Genomic DNA, 26,460 nt, shown 5'->3' on the forward strand with positions numbered 1-26,460 from the left:
CTTACAATGCAAATATTTGACTAATGTTAGGTTCACTTAAATTAGAGTGCCTTTTAAGGACTATTAGATTATTTCTTGTTATATTCATTTAGCTAGCTAACTAACGTTAGCTAGCTAGGTAGTTTGCTTTCATAAGGCAATGTTATCGATAACGTTAGCTAGCTAGTTTGCTTTTATGAGGACGTTATAGTTGTGCTTTTATCTTAACTTGGCTAGCTAGATAGCAAAAATTATAATTGGATATAAGTCAACGTCCTTACCTTAGCTATCTATCGATACTTCATATACTACCAAACTAGCTAGCTTGTGAAAAGTCTCCCAAAAAGAGCACGTATCATGGGGGTAGCTATGGTAACGGGGCACGGTCTGTCAATCATAGCTAACTGACAGTTCTCATTACCACGCCCAGACGGTTCGGGTGAACTTTTATAGTGGGAAATTTAGGCTTAGAAAAATACGTTTTAAAGTACATTGAAATGACTGAATAATAAAAAAATTATACACATTTGTTTTGTTGTTGCCTAAAGACAACTGGGAAGTGTCACGTTCAACCACCATGTTACTCCTTTAACCTGCTTTTACCCTCACTAATAATTGTCTACTACTTCTCAATTATTGCTTTTGCACCATATCTACCAGCCGTTCCCCGAACGTATACACTGTATTATGACGTACTGTCTGCACGTTCAATTGTTAACCGGCTACAATATTGCAAAGCCATATGGATTCAACGGGAGCTCTTCTGCGCTTACTCGCCTGTGTTCTTCTTTAAAACCACGGACAGGTTTGCTAATGATATTTCACGCATTGCATAGCTATGTCATGGTGCTGCCCTAACAAAGTGACAGACTGGTAAACCTCCGGTTGAACGATTGAATCCCGCCTTGTCCTCAGGCAGATAATTTCCTCTTTTACACTAACGTTCTCATACGCTTATATTTGCTTTACCAAAACTCACTCATGGCCACCCATATGCATTTCATGACGGCAAATGTATTTCTTTCATTAAAAAGTTACACCACTTCACCGCTGTGCCATTTCTACTAACTACATTTCTTCACTTGGCTACCATACAAAACCTTCTTATCAGCAAATGCCACGTTTCTACATTCATGTTACCTCGCCCAGGGCCAAGTGACTTGAAAGAACTGAGGAAATATTGGGTAGCATTGCTTTGAAATACATCTTATGTCATTTCGGTGATTTCGGTGAGGCAAGATAGCCTATATTGTTTGTAGTACCATAACTTGGCCTCATTTTGATATCAATACTTTTGAGTAACTTGGCATTTTTGTATGTTGAAAACGTGTTTTTTATGAAATAAATATTCACAAGCATGTTAGACGTTCTTTTGGCAATGGCATTGGGTTTCTTCATTGAGCACTTTTCCTTAGGGCACAAGTATCTTGTGTTTATTTATTTTTTGAAAAAGGCAACAGTGATTTTTCATGAATTTATTAATTAAAAAATATATATGTATTGGGCCCTTTAGCACCATCATGCCATTCAATTGGGCCAATATTTTAGGGTTCGTCTAGGAGGAGATGACTTTTAAAGTTTTCAACAAATTCAAAACAACAGAAACCTAAAAATGCTGGATATTATGTGTCAGGATGAGGCAGGATTAAAATCTCTACCTCAAAAGGGGAGGGAATTGCAACTGTTAGAATATTGGAAATTAAAATGACAGTTACACCGATCAGCCACAACATTAAAACCACCTGCCTAATATTGTGCAGGTCCCCCTCGTGCCGCTAAAACAGCTCTGACCCGTCGAGAGTTTTTAAAATCATGTGGAAATAATTCACCCTCTAACAATATCTTAGCTTTTTATAGCCCTGTAGCAACTAATAGTGTAATAAACTACCAATAGTGTAATAACTCCCAATAATGTAATCCATTTCAAATTTTTTATGTAATAAAAACCAATAATGTAATAAGTAATAGTAGTAGTAGTAGTAGTGTACTTTATTGATCCCTGGGGGGAATTTGCACTGTTGCAACATCAAAGACAACAAAGTAACACAATCAGATACAAATTTACAGTAGATACAAAATATCAGATACAAATTTACAGTAGATACAAAATATCAGATACAAATATAAAGTAGATGCAAATATATACAGAAAACCAAATATACCAGAGGACGCCTTCAGAGGTGGAGTCCATGCCTCGAAAGGTCAGAGCTGTTATGGCGGCACGATGGGGACCTACACAATATTAGGTAGGTGGTTTTAATGTTGCGGCTGATCGGTGTATGATGCCGTCAAGTGTCACGGCCAAAATCATGAGTTGCCATAGAGAGGTACTCTCTACTAATAATCAAAGTTTTCAGGTCTCAGAGGAACCAAGGAAAATTAATAATAGCATTGTCAAAATGGCGGCTATCCCTAATGTCGGTGACCACTGATGTACGAATATATGTTCCAGCATCAGGTTGAGAATTTATTTGTGGCAGTCAACTCCGTGTAAGTGTTTGGGGCAGGGGGGTTCGGGATTGGTTGCGGAAGGATTGTTTTTACTGTTTACTAAACTGCATTGTTACAATTAAGAGGTTATTAAATTTGGATGTGCAGACAGTTTTGTTTTGGGCATTTTATTTAGTGTTAGGGCAATTTAGTGTAGTTAATTTTACTTCAGATGAAAATTAAATCTGTATGGCACTTTTGCTTCAAGTTGTACTGGCAACAGAGAGAATGAACAGAATGCAAAAGGAATCCAAACTATAACAACTTCTTCAGTAATGGTCTCAGTTACAGACAAACTGTTATGCTATCAGAATGCTTTGGAGGATAATATCGTATACAAGTTCTAATCATAAGTTTAATGGCTTTAAAGTCATTGGTGTCTGATATCCTAAATGACCTCATTTCTAAGCACAATGATTTTCATCATTTTCAATGAAAGAAAGTAGGCCTAACTGTTAACCATGATTGTTACTATATCAGTAATGTGAATGCAAATTATCTGTGGTGCGGTTCCTCCCTCCTTCTCTATCCTTCTTTTTTCAAAAAGGAATTTTTCGATACTCATCTGTCAAAAGTGAAAAGTTAATGTTTTCATTATCTATCTAAGCTGCAATAATGTTAGCTGGGTGAACACTGATGCTTGCTAAATGCTAGCTAACATTAATCCAAATAATGTTGATACGTTGCAGTCTTGGTCAGGGCAGAGGACATGTTCTTTTAAAGAAATGATGCAGTACAACAGATAAATTTTACTGATTTTGAAAAACTTTAAATATTTTGTTACCTGGCACAGATATGGTCACATGACTGTCCTTCTAATTATGTTTGTGTTTAGGCACTGTCCTCCTTGCTCTGCACTGCATACGCTGGCTGGGAGAGGGAAACTAAATGAGCTCACACAGTGAAACAAGAGTCGGCTGTATGTCACTTTGACATTAAAAAAAAAAAAATAAGGAACAGTAGTAAGGAAATGTATAGTGTGCTGCTTATGGAAATTAACAACTAAATACCAGAAAAACTTTTTGGGCAGGGGTAAATCTACAGTAATTAGACAGGCTGTTGTTTGGAAAACGCTGTATTACAGATAAGGAAATTGAGCAAGTTTTTAATGTCTAAAAGACAACAGTGAATTTTCATGAATTTAAAAAATGTACAGTGTGCTCTATACTGCACCACCATGAGACTCAATTTGGCCAATACGTTTGCCTGGGCTTTAGATGTACAGTAAGTCCCTATATACAGTGCCTTTGGAAAGTATTCAGACCCCTTCACCTTTCCACATCTCGTTATGTTACAGCCTTATTATAAAATGGATTAAATTCATTTTTATTCCCATCAATCTATACACAATACCCCATAACGACAAAGTGAAAACCGGTTTTTAGAAATTTTTACAAATTGATTAAAAATAAAAAACTGAAATATCACATTTACATAAGTATTCAGACCCTTTACTCAGTACTTTGTTGAGGCACCTTTGGCAGCGATTACAGCCTTGAGTTTTCTTGGGTATGACACTACAAGCTTGGCACACCTGTATTTGGGGTATTCCTCCCATTCTTCTCAGCAGATCCTCTCAAGCTCTGTGAGGTTGGATGGTGCACAGCTATTTTCCAGATATGTTTGATCGGGTTCAGGTCCGGGCTCTGGCTGGACTACTCAAGGACATTCACAGACTTGTCCCGAAGCCACTCCTGCATTGCCTTGGCTGTGTGCTTAGGGTCATTGTCCTGTTGGAAGGTGAACATTGGCCCCAGTCTGAGGTCCTGAGTGCTCTGGCAAAGGTTTTCATCAAGGCTCTCTCTGCACTTTGCTCAATCATCTTTCCCTTGATCCTGACTAGTCTCCCAGTTCCTGCCGCTGAAAGCCATCCCCACAGCATGATGCTGCCACCACCATGCTTCACCGTAGGGATGGTATTAGCCAGGTGATGAACATGTGCCTGGTTTCCTCCAGATGTGACGCTTGTCATTGTGGCCAATGAGTTCAATCTTGGTTTCATAAGACCAGAGAATATTGTTTCTCATGGTCTGAGAGTCCATTAGGTGCCTCCTGGAAAACTCCAAGGGGGCTGTCATGTGCCTTTTACTGAGGAGTGGCTTCCATCTGGCCACTCTACCATAAAAGCCTGATTGGTGGAGTGCTGCGGAGATGATTGTCCTTCTGGAAGGTTCTCCCATCTCCACAGAGGAACTCTGGAGCTCTGTCAGAGTGGAAATTGGGTTCTTGGTCACCTCCCTGACTAAGGCCCTTCTCCCCTGATTGCTCAGTTTGGCTGGGTGGCCAGCTCTAGGAAGAGTCCTAGTGGTTCAAAACTTCTTCCACTTAAGAATGATGGAGGTCACTGTTCTTTTGGGACGTTCAATGCTGCAGAATTCTTTTTGTACACTTCCCCAGATCTGTACCTTGCACAATCCTGTCTCGAAGGTCTACGGACAATTCCTTTGACTTCATGGCTTGGTTTTTGCTCTGACAGGCACTGTCAACTGTGGGACCTTATATAGACTGGTGTGTGGCTGTGTGCCTTTCCAAATCTTGTCCAATCAGTTGAATTTACCATAGGTGGACCCCAATCAAGTTGTAGAAACATCTCAAGTAGGATCAATAGGCCTTTATCACACTTCCTATTTCCCAGGAGGTTGGAATTCAGTGAAGCAGTGTATCTGTACTTCCGGTTTATCGAGAAGCAATGGCCGAATCCTCTCACCGGTGTTATTGCAGCGCACCTGGCTGCTCTAACTCAAAACAGAGTCATCCATACCTTAGTTTTCACGATTTCCCGAAAGACAAAGAAATGCGGAGCACCTGGGTGAAGTTAATAGGAGGGACGAAGGTCCTTCTTTTAACATAGTCTGTGGGAGCACGTTCATATGTGGCATGCACAGCTTACTGACAACTGATAACTTACAACTTAGCCTGCTAAAAAGTTAGTTTTACTGACAGCTGATAACATGAAATGAGTGTCTAATGTTGTGTTATGTGTGCGTCTGAGAGGCCGCCAGGCCACAAATTCTCCAACTGTCAGTGATTTGATGGTATATACTTGCAGATTGGGTCTTGTATGTGTGAACATGGCTTCCATTCTGCCTGGAAAGTAATTTTTTTCAGTGTCCAAGTTTTGTGAAAAATTGGAAATTGGCGGGAAAACGATCCAGACGAGAAATCACATCATAGTGTCCATGGAACAGAGAATCAGAGAAAAATAATTTGTGCAAATCGGACAAAATTGGAGTTATAAGCCGAAATGTGCATCCTTAAGTTATAGCACCCCCAGTGGTTGACATGGTCATTATTTTTGTCTGAGGTGGGGGGCCGAGCCTTCAAATGAGCATGTAAATGTGCCATTGCTATCATGTACGTTTTTTCCAGGCAGTCACTTTTAGCCCAAAATAGTCCAAATGTCTACTTTGCTGTGCTATAGTGGGTTAGACAGCCCAGCACACCCACATTTCTCCACTGGGCTTCCTTTTTTTAGTATATATTTACACATGGGGTCTGGCTACATGTGTGTATATGCGTTCCATGGTGCCCTTCGGATAAATATTTTTACAGTGTCCAAGTTTCAGCAAATAAATAGTGCCACCAACTGGCCGTTTGGTGCATTTTTAATATGCACCATATGACAAAAAGTATGTGGACACCCTTTGGTCTGGGGCTGTTATTCATGGTTTGGGCTAGGCCCTTAGTTCCAGTGAAGGCAAATCTTAATGCAATGACATTCTGCTTGTTTCTGTGCTTCCAATTAGTTGAAACTTCAGTTTTTCTTTCCTGTTTCAGCATGACAATGCCCCTGGGCACACAGCAAGGTCTATATAGAAATGGATTTATCAAGATCGATTTCAAAGAACTTGAGTGGCCTGCACACAGAGCCCTGACCTCATCCCCATCCAACATTTTTGGGATCAACTGGAAAGCCTGCTGCGAGCGATCAATTGGAAACTGCGAGCCTGGCCTAATTGCCCAATTAGTGCCCAACCTTACTAATGCTCTTCTGGCTGAATGGAAGCAAATGCCTGCAACAGTAAATGGTAAATGGACTGCATTTATATAGCGCTTTTATCCAAAGCGCTTTACAATTGATGCCTCTCATTCACCAGAGCAGTTAGGGGTTAGGTGTCTTGCTCAGGGACACTTCGACACGCCCAGGGCGGGGATCGAACCAGCAACCCTCCAACTGCCAGACAACTGCTCTTACCTCCTGAGCTAGGTCGCCCCTAGTGCTCCAACATCTAGTATAAAGCTTTCCCAGAAGAGTGGAGGTTGTTATAGCAGCAAAGGGCAGACCAACTCCATATTAATGCCCATAATTTTGGAAGAGCTGTTTGATGTCAGCTTTTGGCCATGTTGTTAGATCTTAATGGCCCGCATCTTTAGCAGTCCAACCAGTTATCACCAGTCCAAATGCACGTAATAAGCCGTTAAGCCAAAACCTGTGAGAATATATGTATATATATATATCAGTGGCGGCTGGTGACTCAAAAAATTGGGGAGGATAGGAAGAAAACCAACCCACGGCGTCATGTTATTTTACACTAGTTGGCTACTTATCTCTACTTTATTATGTTCAAATTATGTTATTTTCTTATGTTCAAATGTAGCAATAATTCAACTAGCAACTCTGAAGGAAAACCTCCTCTTAGGTTTGATGGGTTAGTCAGCGATGTAAGAAGAAAGACTAGAAACTATGATTTCTTCTAATACTCTTTTACTTTCTTCTTATCTTTTTATTTCACATAGGCCTATGGGAGGTCTCCAGTACCATAAAGACACAGAGAGCTCTCCGAATTACGTTTTAGATCCTTTTTTATACAATCAGATCTCCCTCTACCATGATGTATCTTCCCTCTAAAACAACCAATCCCAGCCTAGGTCACACTTATGTTTCACCAGCTAGTTTAACAATAACTGATAACTATTATATAATTTTCAATTTCAATAAATGACAGATATTTCAACACACACTTACAGAGGTATGTATATGCGTGACTTGAATAACAAGTATTTGTTCTCATGATTAACAATTGTTTACTCTTCCAGTTCCAATGTACATGCACTTTAAATGCATTCAATACATGCTGTAATCCAAGTGAAATATTCAACTCATATACAAACACACCAGCATGTTCTAACTGAATATGTGTATATTATTACTGTTGCTGTTATTAATGTGATTTTCATTTATTCATTTTAATAGAGTATAATCTATACAATAACAGATATAGCAAAACAGTTCTTTCTAGCTCGGTGTGCCCTTTCTCTTCTCTTGCAACTCAAAGGTCTTCTGCACAAGACTGTTTCCCAACATAAGTTACTTACAAAATTCCAATAAGTAAACGTTTACAATTTTCCTCCTGAAACTGGGATTCAAAGATTCTCTAGATCGTATGCATCAGCCTTTCCATAGTTACAAATTCTTAGACATAACATAGAACACCTGCTGTTCTTCATCGACCTTCACATAATCACATACATTAAATTATATTCTTGATCAATACAATCTTTAATAAGAACTTTTAAAAACATTAAAAGCTTATAGGAGAAGCATACTTCCACACAACCTAATGCAAACTTACTATACAACTAAGGTGAGGTAATGCACCCGAAGTTTATCCCCATCTTCCATAAGGAACAAATATCATATTATCATTTATACAACGGCTTGGCTGAATACTCGATTCTGATTGGTTATTGTTCTCAGGTTGTCCGTCCGTCCGTCCCGATTCTCGTGCACGCGATATCTCAGGAATGCCTTGAGGGAATTTCTTCAAATTTGGCATAAACGTCCACTTGGACTCAAAGATGAACTGATTAGATTTTGGTGGTCAAATGTAGGGTTGGCTCGATTTCCGGTTTTGCCGGTCCAATCCGGAGTATGAGCTTAAACTGGTTTGATTTTATGCGAACCGACTAAACCGGCATTTGTCATTATGAGACGTTCTGGCAAATTAAAAAGTAGCCTACATCTGCAACCTGTGCCGACGGCACTAAATCCAACTTGTATTTCATTAGTAATAAGTAATATGACGACGTGATTAACATAATATTGTTTGTTTATAAACGGAGCCACTAGTGTCTGAGTGCAAAAAAAAAAAAAAAAAGATTGACAGGCCATGCAATTTAGTGCCGAGGCCAGCAACAAGGAGATTAAATTTCATTATACGATGGCTTGGCTGAATACTCGATTCTGATTGGTCCAAGGTGGGCATTATTTCTCAGTAAAGGGACACCTTGGCATTTTAACAGTTCTAAAATCAATGCGCTACAAAATCAGCATTCTAAAGTAGTTTAAACAGCAAAATTATTCTTTCGCTTTTGAACTGTTGTTACATCCCCTCCCCTTTTAAATGTCCAATTTCACAATTGATGGCAACATTGAATCACATTTTTTACTGCTGCTTGCTTACGGTTGCCAACCATCCCGCAAATCTTAATCGTCCCTTATTTGGACAGTAGAATAGGTGTTCCGCATTTAACTCATGGCTACGGGACGCATTTTCATCCGTATGTTTGTGAACGACTGCGTTTATAGTAACTGCTGTTTTCAATACAGTTCAATAGTTAGCTAGCTAGCTAGCCAGGATAACAAGCATGCCGTGAGACCATTCTTACCTAAAATCAATCGTATTGGCTAGGTGACAAGTGACGGCGAACCTATCCTATCATAAATCTAGCTGGCATGCAAAACCCGTTTCAGAGGGTCTTAGAAAGACGTTGTGTGTACACTGCGCTACCACACCATTTAAAAAGCAAGACAGTGCTGGGAGATGAATTTGATTGACTTATGGTTTCATGCAGTTTTATTAAATAATGTAATAACAAAAATGACCAAATTGGTGCTAATTGTATGGTATAAAATGAGAAGGAACTATTTTCTCTTGATAGAATCTTTGTTTTCATTGAATTAAGGAGGTTTTTGCTTAACAACGGTGCAAATAGAACTACCAGAGAGAACCAGAGTTTTGCTTGACAATGGTAAAATAATATGCCCACACGTATGGAGTGAATTTAGTGCCAAAGACGTTTTTGAAGCTCACTTCCTGGTTTTGTTGAGAGACGTCCACGGTCCACCTGTGCGAAGTCAGAAAATGCAGACATCCCATTTCGTAGTGATTTCATTATGGCGTTCGCTATTTACAGCTACACTGATCGACCATAAAATAATCCTCCTCCTAAGTTTTGTCGGTAGCCAAGTCATTTTTACTTTTTCCTTTAGCCTACTTAACCAAATAATTAGTTGGCAGAAAGCGTAATCAGCTAACGCTTATTTGCTATATTGGGTAGTCCAGTATGCTAAAACAGTTCGCAACTTCGGCTACCAAGCCATTTGACTAGCAAGCTACCTATCTAACCCTATCCGGCAAATATTCAGTTTGTCAAACGTGTTTGACGGCTTGTCAGTCGTGTAGCCTACATTCCGTAAACCTGGGTCATGCTTCACGGATGTGACAAAGCTACTATAATCCCGATTTGGGATAAATTGCAGAATTTTCAGTTTCACGAAGCGAATTAAGAGTCTTAAGCCAGGTTTATGATTTAATTTGTTGGATAACATACAACACACGGTGAAATCACACACACAGAATTTAATGCAATTAACCATTATTGTAAGACTGGCATTTAGAAAGGAACATGTTTTTAGCATTTAAGAGACCGACAAGAGCATTTAAGCCAGTGGTTCTCAGAATCGGTCCTGGGGGCTCCTTGCGTATGTTGACTTTTCTCCATTGGTTTTGATGATCTACAAGAAAAAAACAAATAATTAGAAATTCAATGTACATTATTTTTGTCTTCATGCACCAGGTGGAAAACGTTCTCTACAAATTGCGTTGTCATATTTACACGCCTCCAGATCAGTTATTAAAATACTTGGTAGATTTGTTAATTACCGCGGATAGTGTTAATTCTTATTCGTTTAAAAGTGACTTGCAAATGATCGGTCAGCTAGCGTCACCCAGCAAGTGAATACCACAAACGGCGGTGGGGTAACATGGCTCATTAACTGACTCTGGCGAAAACCTATGGTGATAACTTGCTCGGTTAACAGCAGGTCTACCAGACAGTTATATGAAAATGAGCCTAGTCAAAAATCACCAGTGATTTTGCATTTGTTTGAATCCAAATTGTATTTGTTTGCAAATATAGTTTAATAAATTCCATCTTCTATTGTATACTACTTTTTTCCCTTTCTTTTTTTCACGTACTGGTCCATCTTTCCTGAACATCCCTCTGAATGACCTAGGGAAAGGTGACTTCCGCATTAAAACTTTAACTTATTACTGCAGTCATTAGGAAACAAGTTATGAGTTTTGCCCAATTTTAAAATGTATCTGACCTAACCTTGACATCTCTTCCTGCACTGATCTACTGCCACTAGCTTTCTGCCTGCGTGCACTATCCTGGACAGTTGGTAGAGCTTCCCTGGGCATAATTGGCCCTGCTGCAGGAGGTGGTCTCTGGGTCTCCTCCAGTGTGCGGGCAATAACAGAGACGATCCTCTGACTACTTCTCTCACCTGGGAATTCTGTTTAGAGCATGTTGAAAAAAACTGTAATGGGTAGTTATCTCTAGTGTTCAGAGTAAGAATACATTGTCCATCCACAGAAATAGCTAATCAAAGATGTTTAAAATTGATCTTCATGACAATATTAAACTATATTTGCAAAAAAATGTAATTTGGAATCATACTGCTATAGACAAGACACTCCAAATAAGTAGACGCTAATGTTTAATCATATCCATGCTCCATATTATTTTTAGCTACAAGCAATTAAAAGCCGACTAAGTCAATAACTATTTTAGCTTAATGTATATACAACAATAAGCTTATATATGCTACTTACATAGCAGTTTTCAAAACAAGGTTACAAAGTGCTTTAAGGATGCTTCATGGAAGTATGTTAACGTTAATGTTAAGCTTGTTGTTGTCTGCCTTTCATATCAAATCATAGTTAAAGTAATAATCTCGAAGATTTTCATTAAAATAAATCTCTTAAGTCACTATCTATCGCTGCATTAGGTAACACAATGGTGATTGAGCCTATTTTTATATGAATTTATAGTATTATTATTATCATAATTCATGATTAAAAAACTTGGTGTCTGTGGCGACATTCGCGGGAAAAAATCACAAGCGGCGCACAGTTAGTGATGCATTTTTCATCACCCATCAGTGGTTGGTCCGCCAGAGAGGGTAGGCAGAACTAACGCAACAGGCTCGCTCTTCAACTCACTTGTGTGTGAGCGGCGTACTGTTTTTTCCGGTGTCTGCATACGTTACAATAACAGAGAAAGGGGGGGTTGGGGGAGTTATGGAACCCTAAAAAGTTTTTGTGTAACATGAGAGATCATATTATTTGTTGATGTAGATTTCGTATTACATTTACTGACAATGTAACTTTACTAAATTACATAGCTATTTGCACAGCTAACGCTAGCTACCGGACCATGTCAAGAAAGACAACGTTGCGCACAGTATCCATCTCTCATATCAGGTAACGTTGCGTTAGCTAGCTAGCTAATGTAATTAACACAATCTAATGTCAGCTAACAATTAGAAAAAAATGCTAGCTAACGCTACCGACCGGTACCAACCTCGCAAACCGTCTCTCAAGTGCAATGCTACCTTGTTGCAACGTTGCAGTGTAGCTAAATTAAGGCCAGTTCAGATCAATGATTCGCAACGAGACTTGGTGCAACTTGCAAAATTCCAAGACGTCTGATTGTAAACGTTATAAAACTGCACTTGGCTATTTGACAAGGACAGTCTTTTAAAACCTCAGGGCAGGCAACGACTCTGCTACTAGCCAGTTCACACCGCTGCAATTTTCTCTGCAACATTCTAAAACCGTTTCGCCTCATTGCGAATCATTCTGAAATGGCCTTAACGTTACCGTTATTTACATTGCCATCGAGTTCATCAATATATTATAATGATCAGAATAAAGCCGGGGTATGTGGAGCAGAGCCGGGTCTGATTTCTGAAGACGTCATGCAGGAGAAAACTAAATAAAAGAATACGGCAGTATGGATTAGCATTGTTATTTTATCACGCGTCCCCATATGTTCCTTCAGCCTTTATGCCCTTTTTGATGAAATCACCTTTGTTTTTGTTTTATTCTTCTTGTTCTGATTGCTAATTTAACACCCAGCTCAGCTTTATTCTCGAACAGTTTAGCTAGCAAAACCAGAAACACCAGGGGTAACATTTTGCAAGGCAGCTGTTTCAAAAATACCACACAACAATCATTCACGAAAAAGACTGCTTATTGTGCACAAGATACATAATTGCACGAGCTACAGCGAATCCCGCAAATTCTTCTCTGCAGTGTAAAGATGTTCATACCGGGCAAAAGGTGGATAAAGAACGTTTGCAGAAATTGATCATCACTAATTCTACCCCAGGTTTGCTACGGCATTTTAACCCGGCTCGGCAGTGTAAAGACATTTTGAGTTAGCCTAATGTTAGACAACAAATGAGTATGTACATAACGTTACTTTTATAACAACCGTTTTTTATTCAGTAAATAGTAAGTGTTATAGTTGGCGTGCCAACTGACTGACGTCACACAGGCGACACTGGTTGGATCCGGTTGGATCTATGGGAAGTGAGGTCCAAAAACACACCTGCAATTACCGCTTCTCGCCATTGGCACCGCCATAGAGAACGAAACTGAAATCTTCGAGATTAACGTTAGCTAGCATAAAGTTGGTCCTAGACAAGCTGACAATTCTCAACCAACAATTACCCATTGAAAAGTTATCTTTATGCAAGTGACTAATCAAATATGTTTAAGTTTGATCATTATATTCAGTATGAATACATTTTAATTAGATATTAGCTACTCACCTGAGCATCCGCCATGCTTCATCAGCTCCCGTCCTCTCCAAGTATGGGCCGCAAAAGGCTATTCCTTGCTGCTCACTGATTGGTTGTGAGCTCCTCTTCCTCTGATTGGCTGTAGGTACCATAACTCTGATTGGTGCATACACGTGTGTATTTTTTTCCCATCACTACAAGGAAAAATAGTGCCAAAATGATTTGTATTTTTGTGTGTCCACAGCTTGAGATTTGTATTTTGCAATTTGTAGTCATACATTATTTTCCAATAACGGGACAGTCGTGGTTTATTCCTTATATCATATTACAACACAAAGGATGAATATAAAAAAGGGGCCAGGTGAACGAGAGGGAAAGACACATCTAATCACTGCAGGCTCTGAATGGGAATGAACCTCGTGTGTGCGTAATGGTGTCACTAGAATTAGCATTTTTGATCATGGTTATCCGTGGAGTTAGTCGTCCAGCAGTCTTGATCCTCACCTTTGCTGCGTAGTCCAAACTGTGGAATGGCTGTGACAACAAATAATCCACAAGATGTTCTTCCCCATCCCACTCCCTGCGTCTGCGTCCATGCCTTATTGTGACCCCCACACTCACGATGCCGTTAATTGCCTCGTTAGCAATAGCAGCACCACTCTCCTCCAAATCCATTCTCGTCGTTAGTTTAACAGTCCTTCAGGGCTGCTACAACAAGCTAACTGTTGCGTTGGCTAACGCAAGTAGCTAGCTACTGCTCGATAAAAAAAGGAAACGTAAATCTGAAAAAAGGAAATTTGGACAACCTTCTCTGCCTCTATGGACCAGCCTCCTCTGAAAAGGCATAAATAAAATGTAATTTTTTTAGTGATGTGTTTTAAAAGTAGTTCGCAATTTGCACGTTATACTAAAATACAGTGGTAGAGAATTGAAGATGAAATTTGGAAATTATCATTGGACCAAAGCGATGTCAATATTGTATTCTGGTTGTTGATTGGTTAGGGAGGACGTCCTCCGTTGGAGCATCATTTTACGTGTTTTGGCCAATAACAGATTAGCATGAAAAAAAATGAAGTACATTAAATTGATAGAAGTGATCTCGCCCTAAGGAGGACAGCAGGGGCCCGTCCTCCTCTGCCCCCCACCACCACTTCACACAGACTGCCCTTTCCCCTCTTGCCTGCCCTGCAGGTGTTGCTGTTGAAGCATTTTAATCAAAATTTCAATAATGGATTTTTTCCAAAGAAGAGAGAAAATATTTTATAAATGATACTGAGATTTGGTAATGGTTTATTTCAACTAATTACTCTTTTTTATATTTTAATCTCCCTCTTGCCTCTCAAAAATAGAGGAGGAGCAACCTCCTCTGCCTCTATGGACCAGCCTCCTCTGATATATATATATATTATATATATACATACATACATATACATATGTACAGTTAAGGCCAAAAGTTTACATACACCTTGGCTAAAGACATTCAAAACTCATTTTTCACAACTCCACACATTTCATGATACCATACATTTCCTGTGTTAAGTCAATTAGGGTATCTACTTTATTTCAAAAGGTAATTTCAAAGTAATTGCTAAGAGACAGATATATTTCTTATTAAATCTGTCTCTTAGCTTTATTGCTTTTATGTCCTATATCAGATTTTCAGTGGGTCAAAAGTTTACATACACTTTGTTAGCATTTGGTGGCATTGTTATTTCATTGCTTGACTTGAATCAAACATTACATCACATTTATTTAGCAGAAGCTTTTATCCAAAGCGACGTACAAAAAGTGCATATTGTGGTCATTGGACAACTACAAAACACACGTTCAATAAGGTACAATACTAATTTCATACAGCTACTTATAGCCAAGAACACAGTTCAGTTCACGCAGTGAACATTATTTTGACCTAACTTATGCGAAGCCAAACTAGGGAGAAGAACAAGCTACAATATTAGGACAAATACAAATTACAAAAAGTGCTGTAATGGGGGTACATGTAACATTAGTGTCATGAAAGGGGGATTTAAAGTGACATGATACTTGGGGTAAACACTTGGGGTAGCCTCCCACAAGCTGCTCACAATACTTCGCTGGAATTTTTGCTCATTCCTCCTGACAGAACTGGTGTAACTCAGTCAGGTTTGTGGGCCTTGTTGCTTTTTCAGTTCAGTCCACAAATGTTCTATGGGATTCAGGTTAGGGCTTTGTGATGGGCACTTCAATACTTTCAATTTGTTGTCTTTAAGCCATTTTGTTACAACTTTGGAGGTATGCCTAGGATCATTGTCCTGCTGGAAGACCCAGTTGCGACCAAGTTTTAACTTTCTAGATGTCTTGAGGTGTTGCTTCAGTATTTCTAGATAATCCTTCTTCCTCATGGTGCCATCTATTTTATGAAGTGCACCAGTCCCTCCTGCAGCAAAGCACCCCCACAACATGATGCTGGTGTTCTTCGGCTTGCAAGCCTCACCCTTTTTCCTCCAAACATAACGATGGTCATTATGGCTAAACAGTTCAACTTTTGTTTCATCAGACCAGAGGACATTTCTCCAAAAAGTAAGATCTTTGTCCCCATGTGCAGTTGCAAACTCTAGTCTGGCTTTTTTATGGCAATTTTGGAGTAGTGGCTTCTTCCTTGCTGAGCAGCCTTTCAGGCTATGTCGATATAGGACTCGTTTTACTGTGGATATAGATACTTTTGTACCTGTTCCCTCCAGCATTTTCACAAGGTCCTTTGCTGTTGTTCTGGGATTGATTTGCACTTTTCGCACCAAAGCACGTTCATCTCTATGAGACAGAACGCGTCTCCTTCCTGAGTCGTATGATGACTGCATGGTCCCATGGTGTTTATACTTGCGTACTGTTGTTTGTACAGACGAACGTGGTACCTTCAGGTGTATGGAAATTGCTCCCAAGGGTGAACCAGACTTGTGGAGGTCCACAATTTTCTTTCTGAGGTCTTGGCTGATTTCTTTTGATTTTCCCATTATGTCAAGCAAACAGGGACTGAGTTTGAAGGTAGGCCTTAAAATACATCCACAGGTACACCTCCAGTTGACTCAAATAATGACAATTAGCCAATCAGAAGTTTCTAAAGCCATGACATAATTTTCTGGAATTTTCCAAGCTGTTTAAAGGCACAGTCAACTTAGTGTATATAAACTTCTGACCGACTGGAATTGTGATATAGTGAATTAAAAGTGGAATAATCTGTCTGTAAACAATTGTTGGAAAAATTAATTGTGTCATGCACAAAGTAGATGTCCTAACTGACTTGCCAACACTATAGTTTGCTTACATGAAATCTGTGGAGTGGTTAAAAAAGACTTCAACCTAAGTGTATGTAAACTTACGACTTCAACTGTGTATATATGTGTGTGTGTTTGTGTGTGTGTGTGTGTGTGTTTGTGTATAAATCCCACTAATATATAAAACTCACTGACAAATGTTTAGATCTTAATCAGTTATTATTTTTGTATATTTAAAGACATTTAAAACCTTTTTACATAAAACCGTGGTTGTAAAACATTTGTACAACATTTTTACGTGCATGTCTTCACCAAGATCGTGTTTACAGTGTGGTATAAAGCATTTTAGTTTTACAAAGGAGTGTTTTTTTAATTACAGTGAAAAGGAGACGTGCTTTTTCGATTCAGGTTCCCAACCTACTGCCAGTATGCGATGATTTGTATCTCTCCAATGAGAGTGATTACACAGCACAGAGAAGTGGCTAATTTTTAAAATAATATTAAAACAAACAGCCGTTATTTTTTGGCAAATTAGTGATTTATATGGTGTTATTTGATCATACTGTAGCATTTAAGACATTATACATTAAAAATAAACAAAATTACCAGATGCATAGACACATTTGAATGCTGGTTAGACTGACCACTCTCCTAAAGTATGCCAGCCGATACCAGCCCAATATTAGCTGGGATTTTCTTTTTCCAAATAAGAATGATATCTCCAAATAACAGAGCTAAAAGTGTTCCTCATGAGATGGTGAGTCACCCTGAAATGCTACACGGTGTGACATTAACTACAACTTCTCAATACATAATGAAGGAAACTGTGCTAATGAGGAAAAATTGCACTCTGCTGCCCTCTACTGTCGGAACCCAACAAGTATTTCCCTCTAGCCAGCAGAACCTCTGCCTTGGAAGCAATTCATCAAATGAAAGCATAAACCACTGTAAATGTCTAAAAGACATCAGTTATAATTCATAAAATAATGCATTTTTAAAATTATGCCCTGTAGCACCACCATGTGACTCAATTGGGCCAATACTTTAGGGGTGAACTCCAGCTGTCAGTGCAAATATTGCTGCCAAATTTAATACATTTTTGAGAGTTATTCACATTTTTGTGATAAGCCCTGCCCACAGCCATTTAAATTGGCTTACTGCAGCCAGGTTGTTTTTAGTATTAACTTTATGATAAATTTTTAGAGAAATTTATTTTGCATTTGTCAAACACAGATGCCTTCTACCAAGCTGCAAAGTTCCATAGGTCTCAGCCATGTGGTTAAACCAAAACAGAATACAGAGGAAAATGGGTCATAGCATTTCCGAAATGGTGGTAATCCAAGATGGCAACAACAAAAGAGGTACAGATTTATGTTCCAGGTGAGGAAGTTGATCGGTACAGCAAGTTTTAAAAGTCTAAAAGACAGCAGTGATTTTTCAGGAATTTATGGATTTTTAAAAAACATTGTGCTCTATAGCACCACCATGTGACTCAATTGGGACAATGCTGTAGGGCTGAGCTCAAGCTTAGGAGTGCCAATGTAGCTGGCAAGGTGGTGCAGTGGGTAGCACTGTTGCCTCACAGCAAGAAGGGTTTGAATCCGGTCTGGGCCTTTCTGTGTGCATGTTCTCTTCATGTCTCTGCGTGGGTTTCCTCTGGGTACTCTGGTTTCCTCCCATAGTCCAAAGACATGTAGGTAGGAAAGCATGTAGGAGACTCTAAATTGCCCATAAGTATGAGTGTGTGAGTGAATGGTGTGCGTGCACTGTGATAGATTAGCGGCCTGTCCAGGGTGTAGCTCCAGCACCCCCCGAAACCCTGCCCAGGATAAGCAGGTATAAGCGGGGATTCATGGATAGATAATAATAATAATAATAATAATAGTAATAATAATAATTAGAACACTAAGACAATAGGGTTCCAGCAGCTTCACCGCTTCAACCCATAATAATCAGAACAAAAACAATAGGGACCTGCAGATTTGCTGCTCGGACCCCTAATAAAAATTTAAATCAGAACAAAAACAATAGGGTTCCAGCAGCTTTGCTGTTGTCAGAAATATGGGAAATGTACTGTGGATTCAGCCCAGTTCTGAACCCAGAACCTTCTAAGTGTCTGTTTTTCATACATTTTCAAGCTTTGATCAGAAATACATTACACAAACATAGAAAGGGTGTAGTGAATCTGTGATACCTATCATTTAGGCTGTAGTGTACTTGCTGTCCTGCGGTGATTGAATTTGCATGTCTGTTGACTTGAGTATCTCCTATTCTCTCACTCCCGCCCGCTGTACGACTGTTAATCAATGTGTATAACTGTATTGTAATCGTGATAATATTAAGAGAATGTGTGGCCAGCAGACATAATGGCATCAGAGAAAGATATTTCTTACTAATTGTACAGGTATAACTATTCAATTATTTGATTATTATATATAAAAGTAACTGAACTCTCTCACTGTCTCTTTGTCTCTCTCTTAGGGGGGTGTGATCGGTGTAAAGATTAACTGGGTCTGTGATTTGGACAGATCAGCAGAGGAATGTAAGCCTGCTTTTTCCTTCACCCGCCTGGATGCTGTCTCCCAGAGCAACACAGTGTCAAAAGGGTACAACTTCAGGTACTTAGCACAGCCGAACACCTGATCACTTGCTCAACCTGTAGAATACCGTACCAGTGACTCAATACTCCATTCAGCCAAGAATGACATTCCATCATTTCTCTCAAGTTTGACTGCTGATGTGTTTTATTCGTGGAAAAGGAAAAATAGAGAAAATACAATGCAAAATACACCTGGACTCTCTCTCTCCCTGTCCTCACTCATCCATCTGTCCACAAAAACCAAACTCACCATGGTTCCTGTAGATAAGTGTTTCTGACTCCAAGCAGAAAAGCAGAAAATCTCTATGCAAGTAACTTATTCCCCCTCTCCCCCTTCTCTCTGCAATTATGTTTTGATTGACACTTTTATGTGTTGCGGAACTGTGACAATAAAGGTGGTTTTAAATTCTCTCTCTCTCTCTCTCTCTCTCTCTCTCTGATTATGTTTTGCTTTTTTTTTAATCACCAATTGCATATGTTATCTCCCTGTCTCCGTCTTCCACCTTTCCGTCACACACAGGTTTGCCAAGTACTATAAATCACAGAACGGGACAGAATACCGCACACTCATCAAGGCATTCGGCATCAGATTTGATATAATAGTCTCTGGCACAGTGAGTCTCCACTGCTGATTTTGCTTCTCATTCTTTTACTGTTTAGCATGAAAGTGAGTGCCTGGTTTCTGTTATGTGGACCTTTAAAGAGCATAATTGTGCATGTGCTATACTCTGTGATTATATGCTATACTTGGTCTTCAGCATACCGGAAATGTCAAATGTTTCCATTTTAAATGCAAGAAATGTGACATTTTTCCGGGTAGTATGATATAACAGCCAGATGTTGACCCTCACGCTCATTCCATAGCCGCGTTTCCACCGCAGGAACTATACCCCGGAACTAGGAACCTTTTGAGGAACTCAGTGCGTTTCCACCGCAGGAACTAGGGTCTAAATTTAGTTCTGGGGGCTTTGTTTTACCCCCCAAAACGTTCCTGCTCGGGGGGTAGTACTTTCCGAAAGTACAGGAACCTTTTGGGTGGAGCTTTCAGCGCTGAACATTTCTGATTGGTCGAGTACTCGTAGCATTTGTGTTGTATTTATTTTCCGCCATTACCCGCCATGTTTGAAAATATGCAGCGGCAAACCAATTTATTTTCATAATAACTTCAAATCAAACTTGTATGTTATGCGGCGCAGTAGCCTACTTTTGGTTATAGCCTGTCAACGTCTTGGAATTATAACGTGTGCTCTTCTGTTCTTTTCTTGCTTTAGTATTCGTTTTATAAAATGCTAAGCATTCGTGCTGGGACAGCATATTACGTAGGCTACCAAAACATTCAAACGGATTAATTCGGTTGCTGAATATTTTCTTCCGGATTTTCTTTGTTAGCCCGTTGTAATTGACTCAAAACGTTTGATACAGTTATGTGAGGTATGCGGTAGTTCTGCATAATTAACATTGGTGATACAGTACAAGCAAACTGGAAATCACCTTCCGCACTTTTTATCCGGGTAAAATAACAGGTTAATTCTAGTAATCTTCCCTTTAGCTTTTTCAGACTGCCGTAATTTTACTCAATTTTACTGCCATTTTTCAATTCCACGAAAAGACCAGGAAGACTATGGACTCATTTATGGTGCATGGTTCGCATCTGGAGGGCACACTTCGCTGCTCGGCTAGCAGTAACTTCGAAGGAAAGCAAACGGTGGCTGTACCACTACTAATTTACATTTTCACGCAAGTCCGAGTTTTCGTTCTATTCTTGTCATTTTGCGATTAGACTATATGGAATTGACGGCGAGAAAGTAATAAAACAGCAAATTGTTTACAACGTGTGCATGTTTTCTGCTGTTAATGAATGTGTTTGAGAGGATATATGAAAATCAATAAATACAAAAGTAACCATATATAGTCATTGTTGGTAACCCGTTGTATATAAGTGGAATAAACCCCTCCGGGCTGTCCCGGTTATTAGAAAATAATGTAGGCTACTTCGGTGGTAGTATGGGGTTACAGAAGAAATCATATGACAGATGGACCGACGACAACGTCAGTGGGCTAATTTGCCTAATCTTCGCGGTACTTTAGACCCCGGTGGAAACGCAGACAACCATTGGCTGAAGGAACCTTTTAGTTCCTGGTAAAGTAGTTCCTGGGACTGAAAGTTCCGGGTAATTTTGGTGGAAACGCGGCTCATGTTCAGTGTTCCTGAACTACAGGAGCTCTTGGTTAGTAATGGAAGATTTCAAGCGGCAGCTTAGCCAGCTATACCTGTATAGAACTAGGTGGGGGTGGAACATTTCTACCATGCTTTGAAAGATTAGATATTGGGGGGGGGGGGGGAATTGTGATTGCACAATTGCTAGTCAGCCAGGATATTAGGTGGGTGTGGGCCACCCTGGCCCCCCATACCTAAGCCAGTGGCTCCGGTGCTGCATTTGCTTTTGGAAAAGCTTGGAATCTAGAATGTTCCAGCTTTCAGGGGAAGGGTTAAGAACCCAGAGTCAACCTTCTGGTTTGTCTATAGTAATATCTGAAGTAATATCTGTGATATTAGACTATATTTTACACACATTCCATAAATGATGTCCTCAGATTGTGTGTGTGTGTGTGTTAACAGGCACGGAAGTTCAGTGTGATACCAACTCTCATCAATGTTGTGGCTGCCTTCACCACCATTGGAGTGGTAAGGGTTCATACCATTTCATTCAGAACTGAAATGGTCCTAGCTTAAAAAGTTATGTTGAAATGCACATTTTAAGAATCTGAAGCCTTTAAGTGATTGAGATCATTACTTGACATTTTTACAGTGACATTATTTTTTTTAAAAGAGGTAATGAACGCAAATCTGACCAAGATAACAGGTGGAGGTATGAAGACTGACAGACTTCATTGTATATACTGCAGGTAATAGGTTGTAGGTAAAAACATTGTTGGCACCATTATATTTGTTTTGAGATCATGTCATGTCAGTGTGATTATTCCTTTTTCCTACAAACTTTAGTTTAAATTCATAAAAAGATGGACAGGCTACTAGCCACAGTCTGCACTCAGGATTTTATCCCAGACTGATGGACCCATCCATACCCAAAACAAGAACAGTGCCTGAACAGGATGAGCCACTCAGCAGCCCCTGTCTCTTATTTTCCTTTTTAAATTATGTGTAAAATGGTTGGTCTGGTAACAGAGGGGAAAGACACCCAAGACAGCTGACAAAATAGAGAAAAAATCTATTTGAACTCAACACACTTTACAAAAGGAAATAAGGAAATGTGTAGGTCAGGAGCTTTAGTCTGAGGGAGACCGCTGTACAGGGGTTCTGACTTTCATGCTTTTTATCTCTCTTTCAGGGTACGGTCCTTTGTGACATCATCCTTCTCAACTTCCTGAAGGGCGGTGACAAATACAAGGCTATTAAATTCGAAGAGGTGCATGCCAAGCCTGGCTGGCCTAATTGTCTTTTTTCACATTTTAGATTCTGCCAATGAAAAATTTTTTTTTCATTGCTTGAATGTGAATTCTCTGACTTGTGTGTGTATGTGAGTGTGTGCACATTTGTGTGTGTTTGTGTGTGCATGTGCCAGTGTTGCCACATTTCATTTTGGCTTTGTCGTCAGAAAAAGACCAAAAGAAGCAGAACAGCAGTTGGGGAAGCAGGGGTAGAGGGGGCTGGGGAGAGCGATTGTGAACCGGGGGCTCAAACGATATCTACACTTGCAAATTACATTTAAAGGGTAATTAAACCCTAGATCACTTTTTTTAGCTGTAAACATTTGTATGTCTACTTTATAATTAAACATTTTAATCCATGCTGTTATTTCTGAAATAATATCATTTGGCAGAAAAATAAATGGTAGAAAACATTTTGGTGCTGCCTTCTAATGTTTGAAAAATGCTTTTTGCATTCTGCACTGGCGGCCCCGCCCCAGTCATGATACTAGAGTATCCCTTTGGAGGTACTAGCACGTCATGTAGATGTCAATCAAAATATCCAGCCGGAAAATTGCTGCCACCCACAAATTTGTCCGTTTACTTTTTAATACAACGGAATACTGCCGAGTAGAGGAACTGATTTTGGCCCAACATTTTTCAAACCAGAGAAACCTGGCTGTCTATTCATAAACTTCCTCATATTCCATTTAAACAGTCCACTAAAATATATTTCTGAAAACATTTGAGGCAAGTAGAAGGCCATGTAATTGCTGAATCTTGGTTCATATATAATATGCAACACCTAGCTTGGTGAGTGGCACAGTGGTCGGTAGCACTATTGCCGCACAGCAAGGTCCATGGTTCGAATCCCAGCCGGGATGTCCAGGGTGTGTTCCTGCTTCTCGCCCAATGCATGCTGGGATAGGCTCCAGCACCTACTTGTGACCCTGACCAGCAATAAGTGGTTATAGATAATGGATGGATGAACACCCAGTTTGGCAGTTTGATCTGAGATTCATGAGCCAGGCACAACTACATTGTACAAATTAATTTGCACAATGAATATGAAAAAAGGGGTCCCTTGTTACACTTTAAAATAAGCAGCCAGAAGAAGCCCAAAGTCACATTTTTTAAGCAGACTTGGCAACTATGGCATGTGCCTTCCTGTTTGCTGTATCTCTGAATTTTCTGTTTCTTATCCCTCTTCCCCTCTCCATCCAGGTCTCAGAGGTTACAGACTCTCTCTCCAACAGCAACGAGCTCTATCAGGGAAGTTCCACCCAGCTGTCAGTCCAGCAGTTAGGGAAACACTCTGAGGACTCAGGGGCTTACTCCATTGGACAGCATGGCTGATAGACAGTAGCTCCCAGCCAATGGGAAAAGTCAGAGCTGTGGAACAGGGTTGGGTGTATCCAATCCCATAAGTTCCTACGATTGCACTCTTTTGCATGGCCATGCCTGCGTTCACAAATAATCAACAGACTAAACTCTCAACCTCTGACCCGTCATCAAAAAATGCTATTCGAAACCTGCCTTTCACTTGGTTTTACTTTCATCTTATGATTGTATTTATTTTATGATCTGTAACTTCTATGTGTATCTGTAAGTGCCACCCTGTTGGCTGTTGCACAAAGAAACACTTCTGAATGAGACACACATTTCTCCCCCCTCTCTACATCTGTGTACATAGTTTATTTTGTTTTTTTCCTTTGAATTTGGCTGTCAATACTGTGCAGATGATAACATGTAATGGCACTGAGTGAGATGGTCATATGAAATTTGTGCTTTGAACCCAGGGCATGTTAATGTGCCTTGGTGACTAAGAAAGTGTAAATAAACTGCTTCATATCTCAATCTTTCACTCTCTTTGAGTGCTTGTCCGTGTCATGCGTACACATGAGAAAGCAGAGGTGTGCATGTATGCATGTGTGTAAGTGTGTGAACGTGTGTCTGTGTCTGTATGAGCAAATGTGTGTGCATGTATGTGGTATTATTGAATAAAGAGGTGGACTATGTCATTCTCTTTCTTCATTAATACTAGAAAGGTCAGAGCTGACACCATTGAGGGTTTTGACTTTAAAATGCGAATTACTCCAACACAGCAAATGAAATGCCCTCCTTCCAAGACTTTTCCTAAATATCTGGACTTAAAATAACTGTGTTGTTAGAATAAAAAACAACTCATTAAAAAAATACAGGCATTTTGTCCCATTTTCTCCACAAAACCTCCCTGCCAGGTAATAGGTAAAGCGGTGCTTATACTAAGGTGTGAATGGGTTGCTGTCTCCTCTGGCACGCTCTCAGTAACTGAATGACCGACACATTGATACGAATTGCTGGGTCAAGCGCTTTTGGAAGTAATTTCATATACATATAATCAAACATAATAAATTCACTGCAATCGTTTGATGAAGTTGATTTATTTTTATTATTGACTTCAGCATGGGGATCAATTGTGGGCATTGTAGTCACAGAAATGATGGGTTTATAAACTGGATAGACTACAGGATGCAACATTACTCAAGCGAAAGGGACCAGAGGAAGCTCTGGAATTACTAATAAATGATTTAATCTTGTACCTGACATGTGAGCTGCGTGAAAATTACAAGAAGTCGAAGAGAAGCAGCAGCTGCCAAAACAGCCACGCTAGCAGCATTATCTTGCACACCCATCACTCCTGGGAAGAAAACACAGTGCCAAGTAAGCAAATGCAATTGGAATAAGGCTAAAGACAACTGCGTGAAAAGCAATCAATTTGTGTGCAACCCGTGCTCTCAAAGTCAACCAAAGATGTGTGTTGTTCTCTGTTGAATTGATGAGTAAGAGGAGAGAGACAGTACATATGTAAAAGCTTAAAGGGGAATTGCACTTTATAATGCTTAGGGGCTCATTTTCACACCTACCTGGAGTTTTGTGTGCATCCCAGACGGTTTTTAGGTTGCTTGCACTTGCTTCAATATTTAGATTATTTTAGTTGTAGATTTTTGATTCCTGTCTCTCTCCCCCCCCTCCCCCCCCCCCCCCCAACCAATAGAAGCCCATTCAACATCAAACTCCACGTTAGACTCATTGTAAACACACGTCCCTGCTTCTCATGACTGGTATTGTCCTTCTAATGAATTCGTCGCCCTTCAGTTTTCGATTAGTTACTTCATTTTAAATTTCTAACAGCAGAAACAAAGACCTGTTTTTTTTAGCGGAAGTCCACATAGCAGTACGGTTTCCCGTTTTTTCTTCTTCTTTGATTTTGTTTCGCACCAAAATCGAGAAGAAGCAAAGCAAAACATTCTGTTAAGGCTCATGCAGATATTGGCAGACTATGTCATACAAGTTCTAGGCATCATTTCGATTGTCACTCTTGCTAACTTCTTTCATGTGTCAGAGATGTAACGTTACAGTCTTGTAGTTTATCGGATGCGCCAAGCCCTATACCTCTGTGTTCAAAACAGGATTTTACGGTAACGTTACTCTCAGCGAGACACATGCATAGACTATCACACATGAACACCAGTCGTCAAAACTAGGATTTCCATTAGCTAACGATAACTGACATTATTACGGTATATAGCCAACACACTTACATTTCCGAGAGAGTCCCGTTTGGACCATCCGGTGTGGAATGTCATTTCCAATTGATCCTTGGCATTCGGAACAAAGTCTCCAAGACTCCGGGGTTGGTGACAGCCGAGAAATCAGAGTGCCCTGTCGCTAGGGTTGCCACCCGTCCCGTATAATACGGGATCGTCCCGTATTGACTCAATACGGGACGCAGTTTGTCCCGTATTTTCGTGCATGTCGTTTCATATATAACACTAGGTCTTCAACGTGCTGAGAATAACATTCAAACCAGTTTTACAAGCGGAGTTGAGAAGTGTAATTTTACTCTGCGCGCT

The 26,460-nt window shown here is 39.8% G+C and overlaps 1 protein-coding gene and 1 long non-coding RNA gene across 6 annotated transcripts in view; one reads left to right on the top strand and one right to left on the bottom strand.

Annotated features, from left to right (window-relative positions):
• Positions 1 to 24,421, top strand: part of p2rx3a (purinergic receptor P2X, ligand-gated ion channel, 3a) — a 56,440-nt gene extending 32,019 nt beyond the window's left edge. For 2 of the 5 annotated variants that reach the window (XM_035425771.1, XM_035425774.1), the window contains 5 exons: positions 19,018 to 19,154; positions 19,656 to 19,749; positions 21,756 to 21,821; positions 22,486 to 22,563; positions 23,789 to 23,920. In XM_035425771.1, coding sequence (XP_035281662.1) covers positions 19,018 to 19,154; positions 19,656 to 19,749; positions 21,756 to 21,821; positions 22,486 to 22,563; positions 23,789 to 23,920 — 507 coding nt within the window. Of the gene's footprint in view, positions 1 to 19,017; positions 19,155 to 19,655; positions 19,750 to 21,755; positions 22,616 to 23,788 lie in introns of those variants that run through there. The other 3 variants (XM_035425772.1, XR_004766127.1, XM_035425775.1) reach the window with 3 other exon arrangements.
• LOC118231693 lies at positions 10,148 to 25,555 on the bottom strand. Its single transcript, XR_004766128.1, has 3 exons — positions 25,147 to 25,555; positions 13,316 to 13,479; positions 10,148 to 10,207 (listed from the first exon to the last, which is right to left on the bottom strand). It is a non-coding gene; the product is annotated as an uncharacterized LOC118231693 (long non-coding RNA).
• Positions 25,556 to 26,460: the final 905 nt, after the last annotated feature.

Source organism: Anguilla anguilla, chromosome 7 (assembly GCF_013347855.1).
Source record: "Anguilla anguilla isolate fAngAng1 chromosome 7, fAngAng1.pri, whole genome shotgun sequence".
Classification (NCBI taxonomy): domain Eukaryota; kingdom Metazoa; phylum Chordata; class Actinopteri; order Anguilliformes; family Anguillidae; genus Anguilla; species Anguilla anguilla.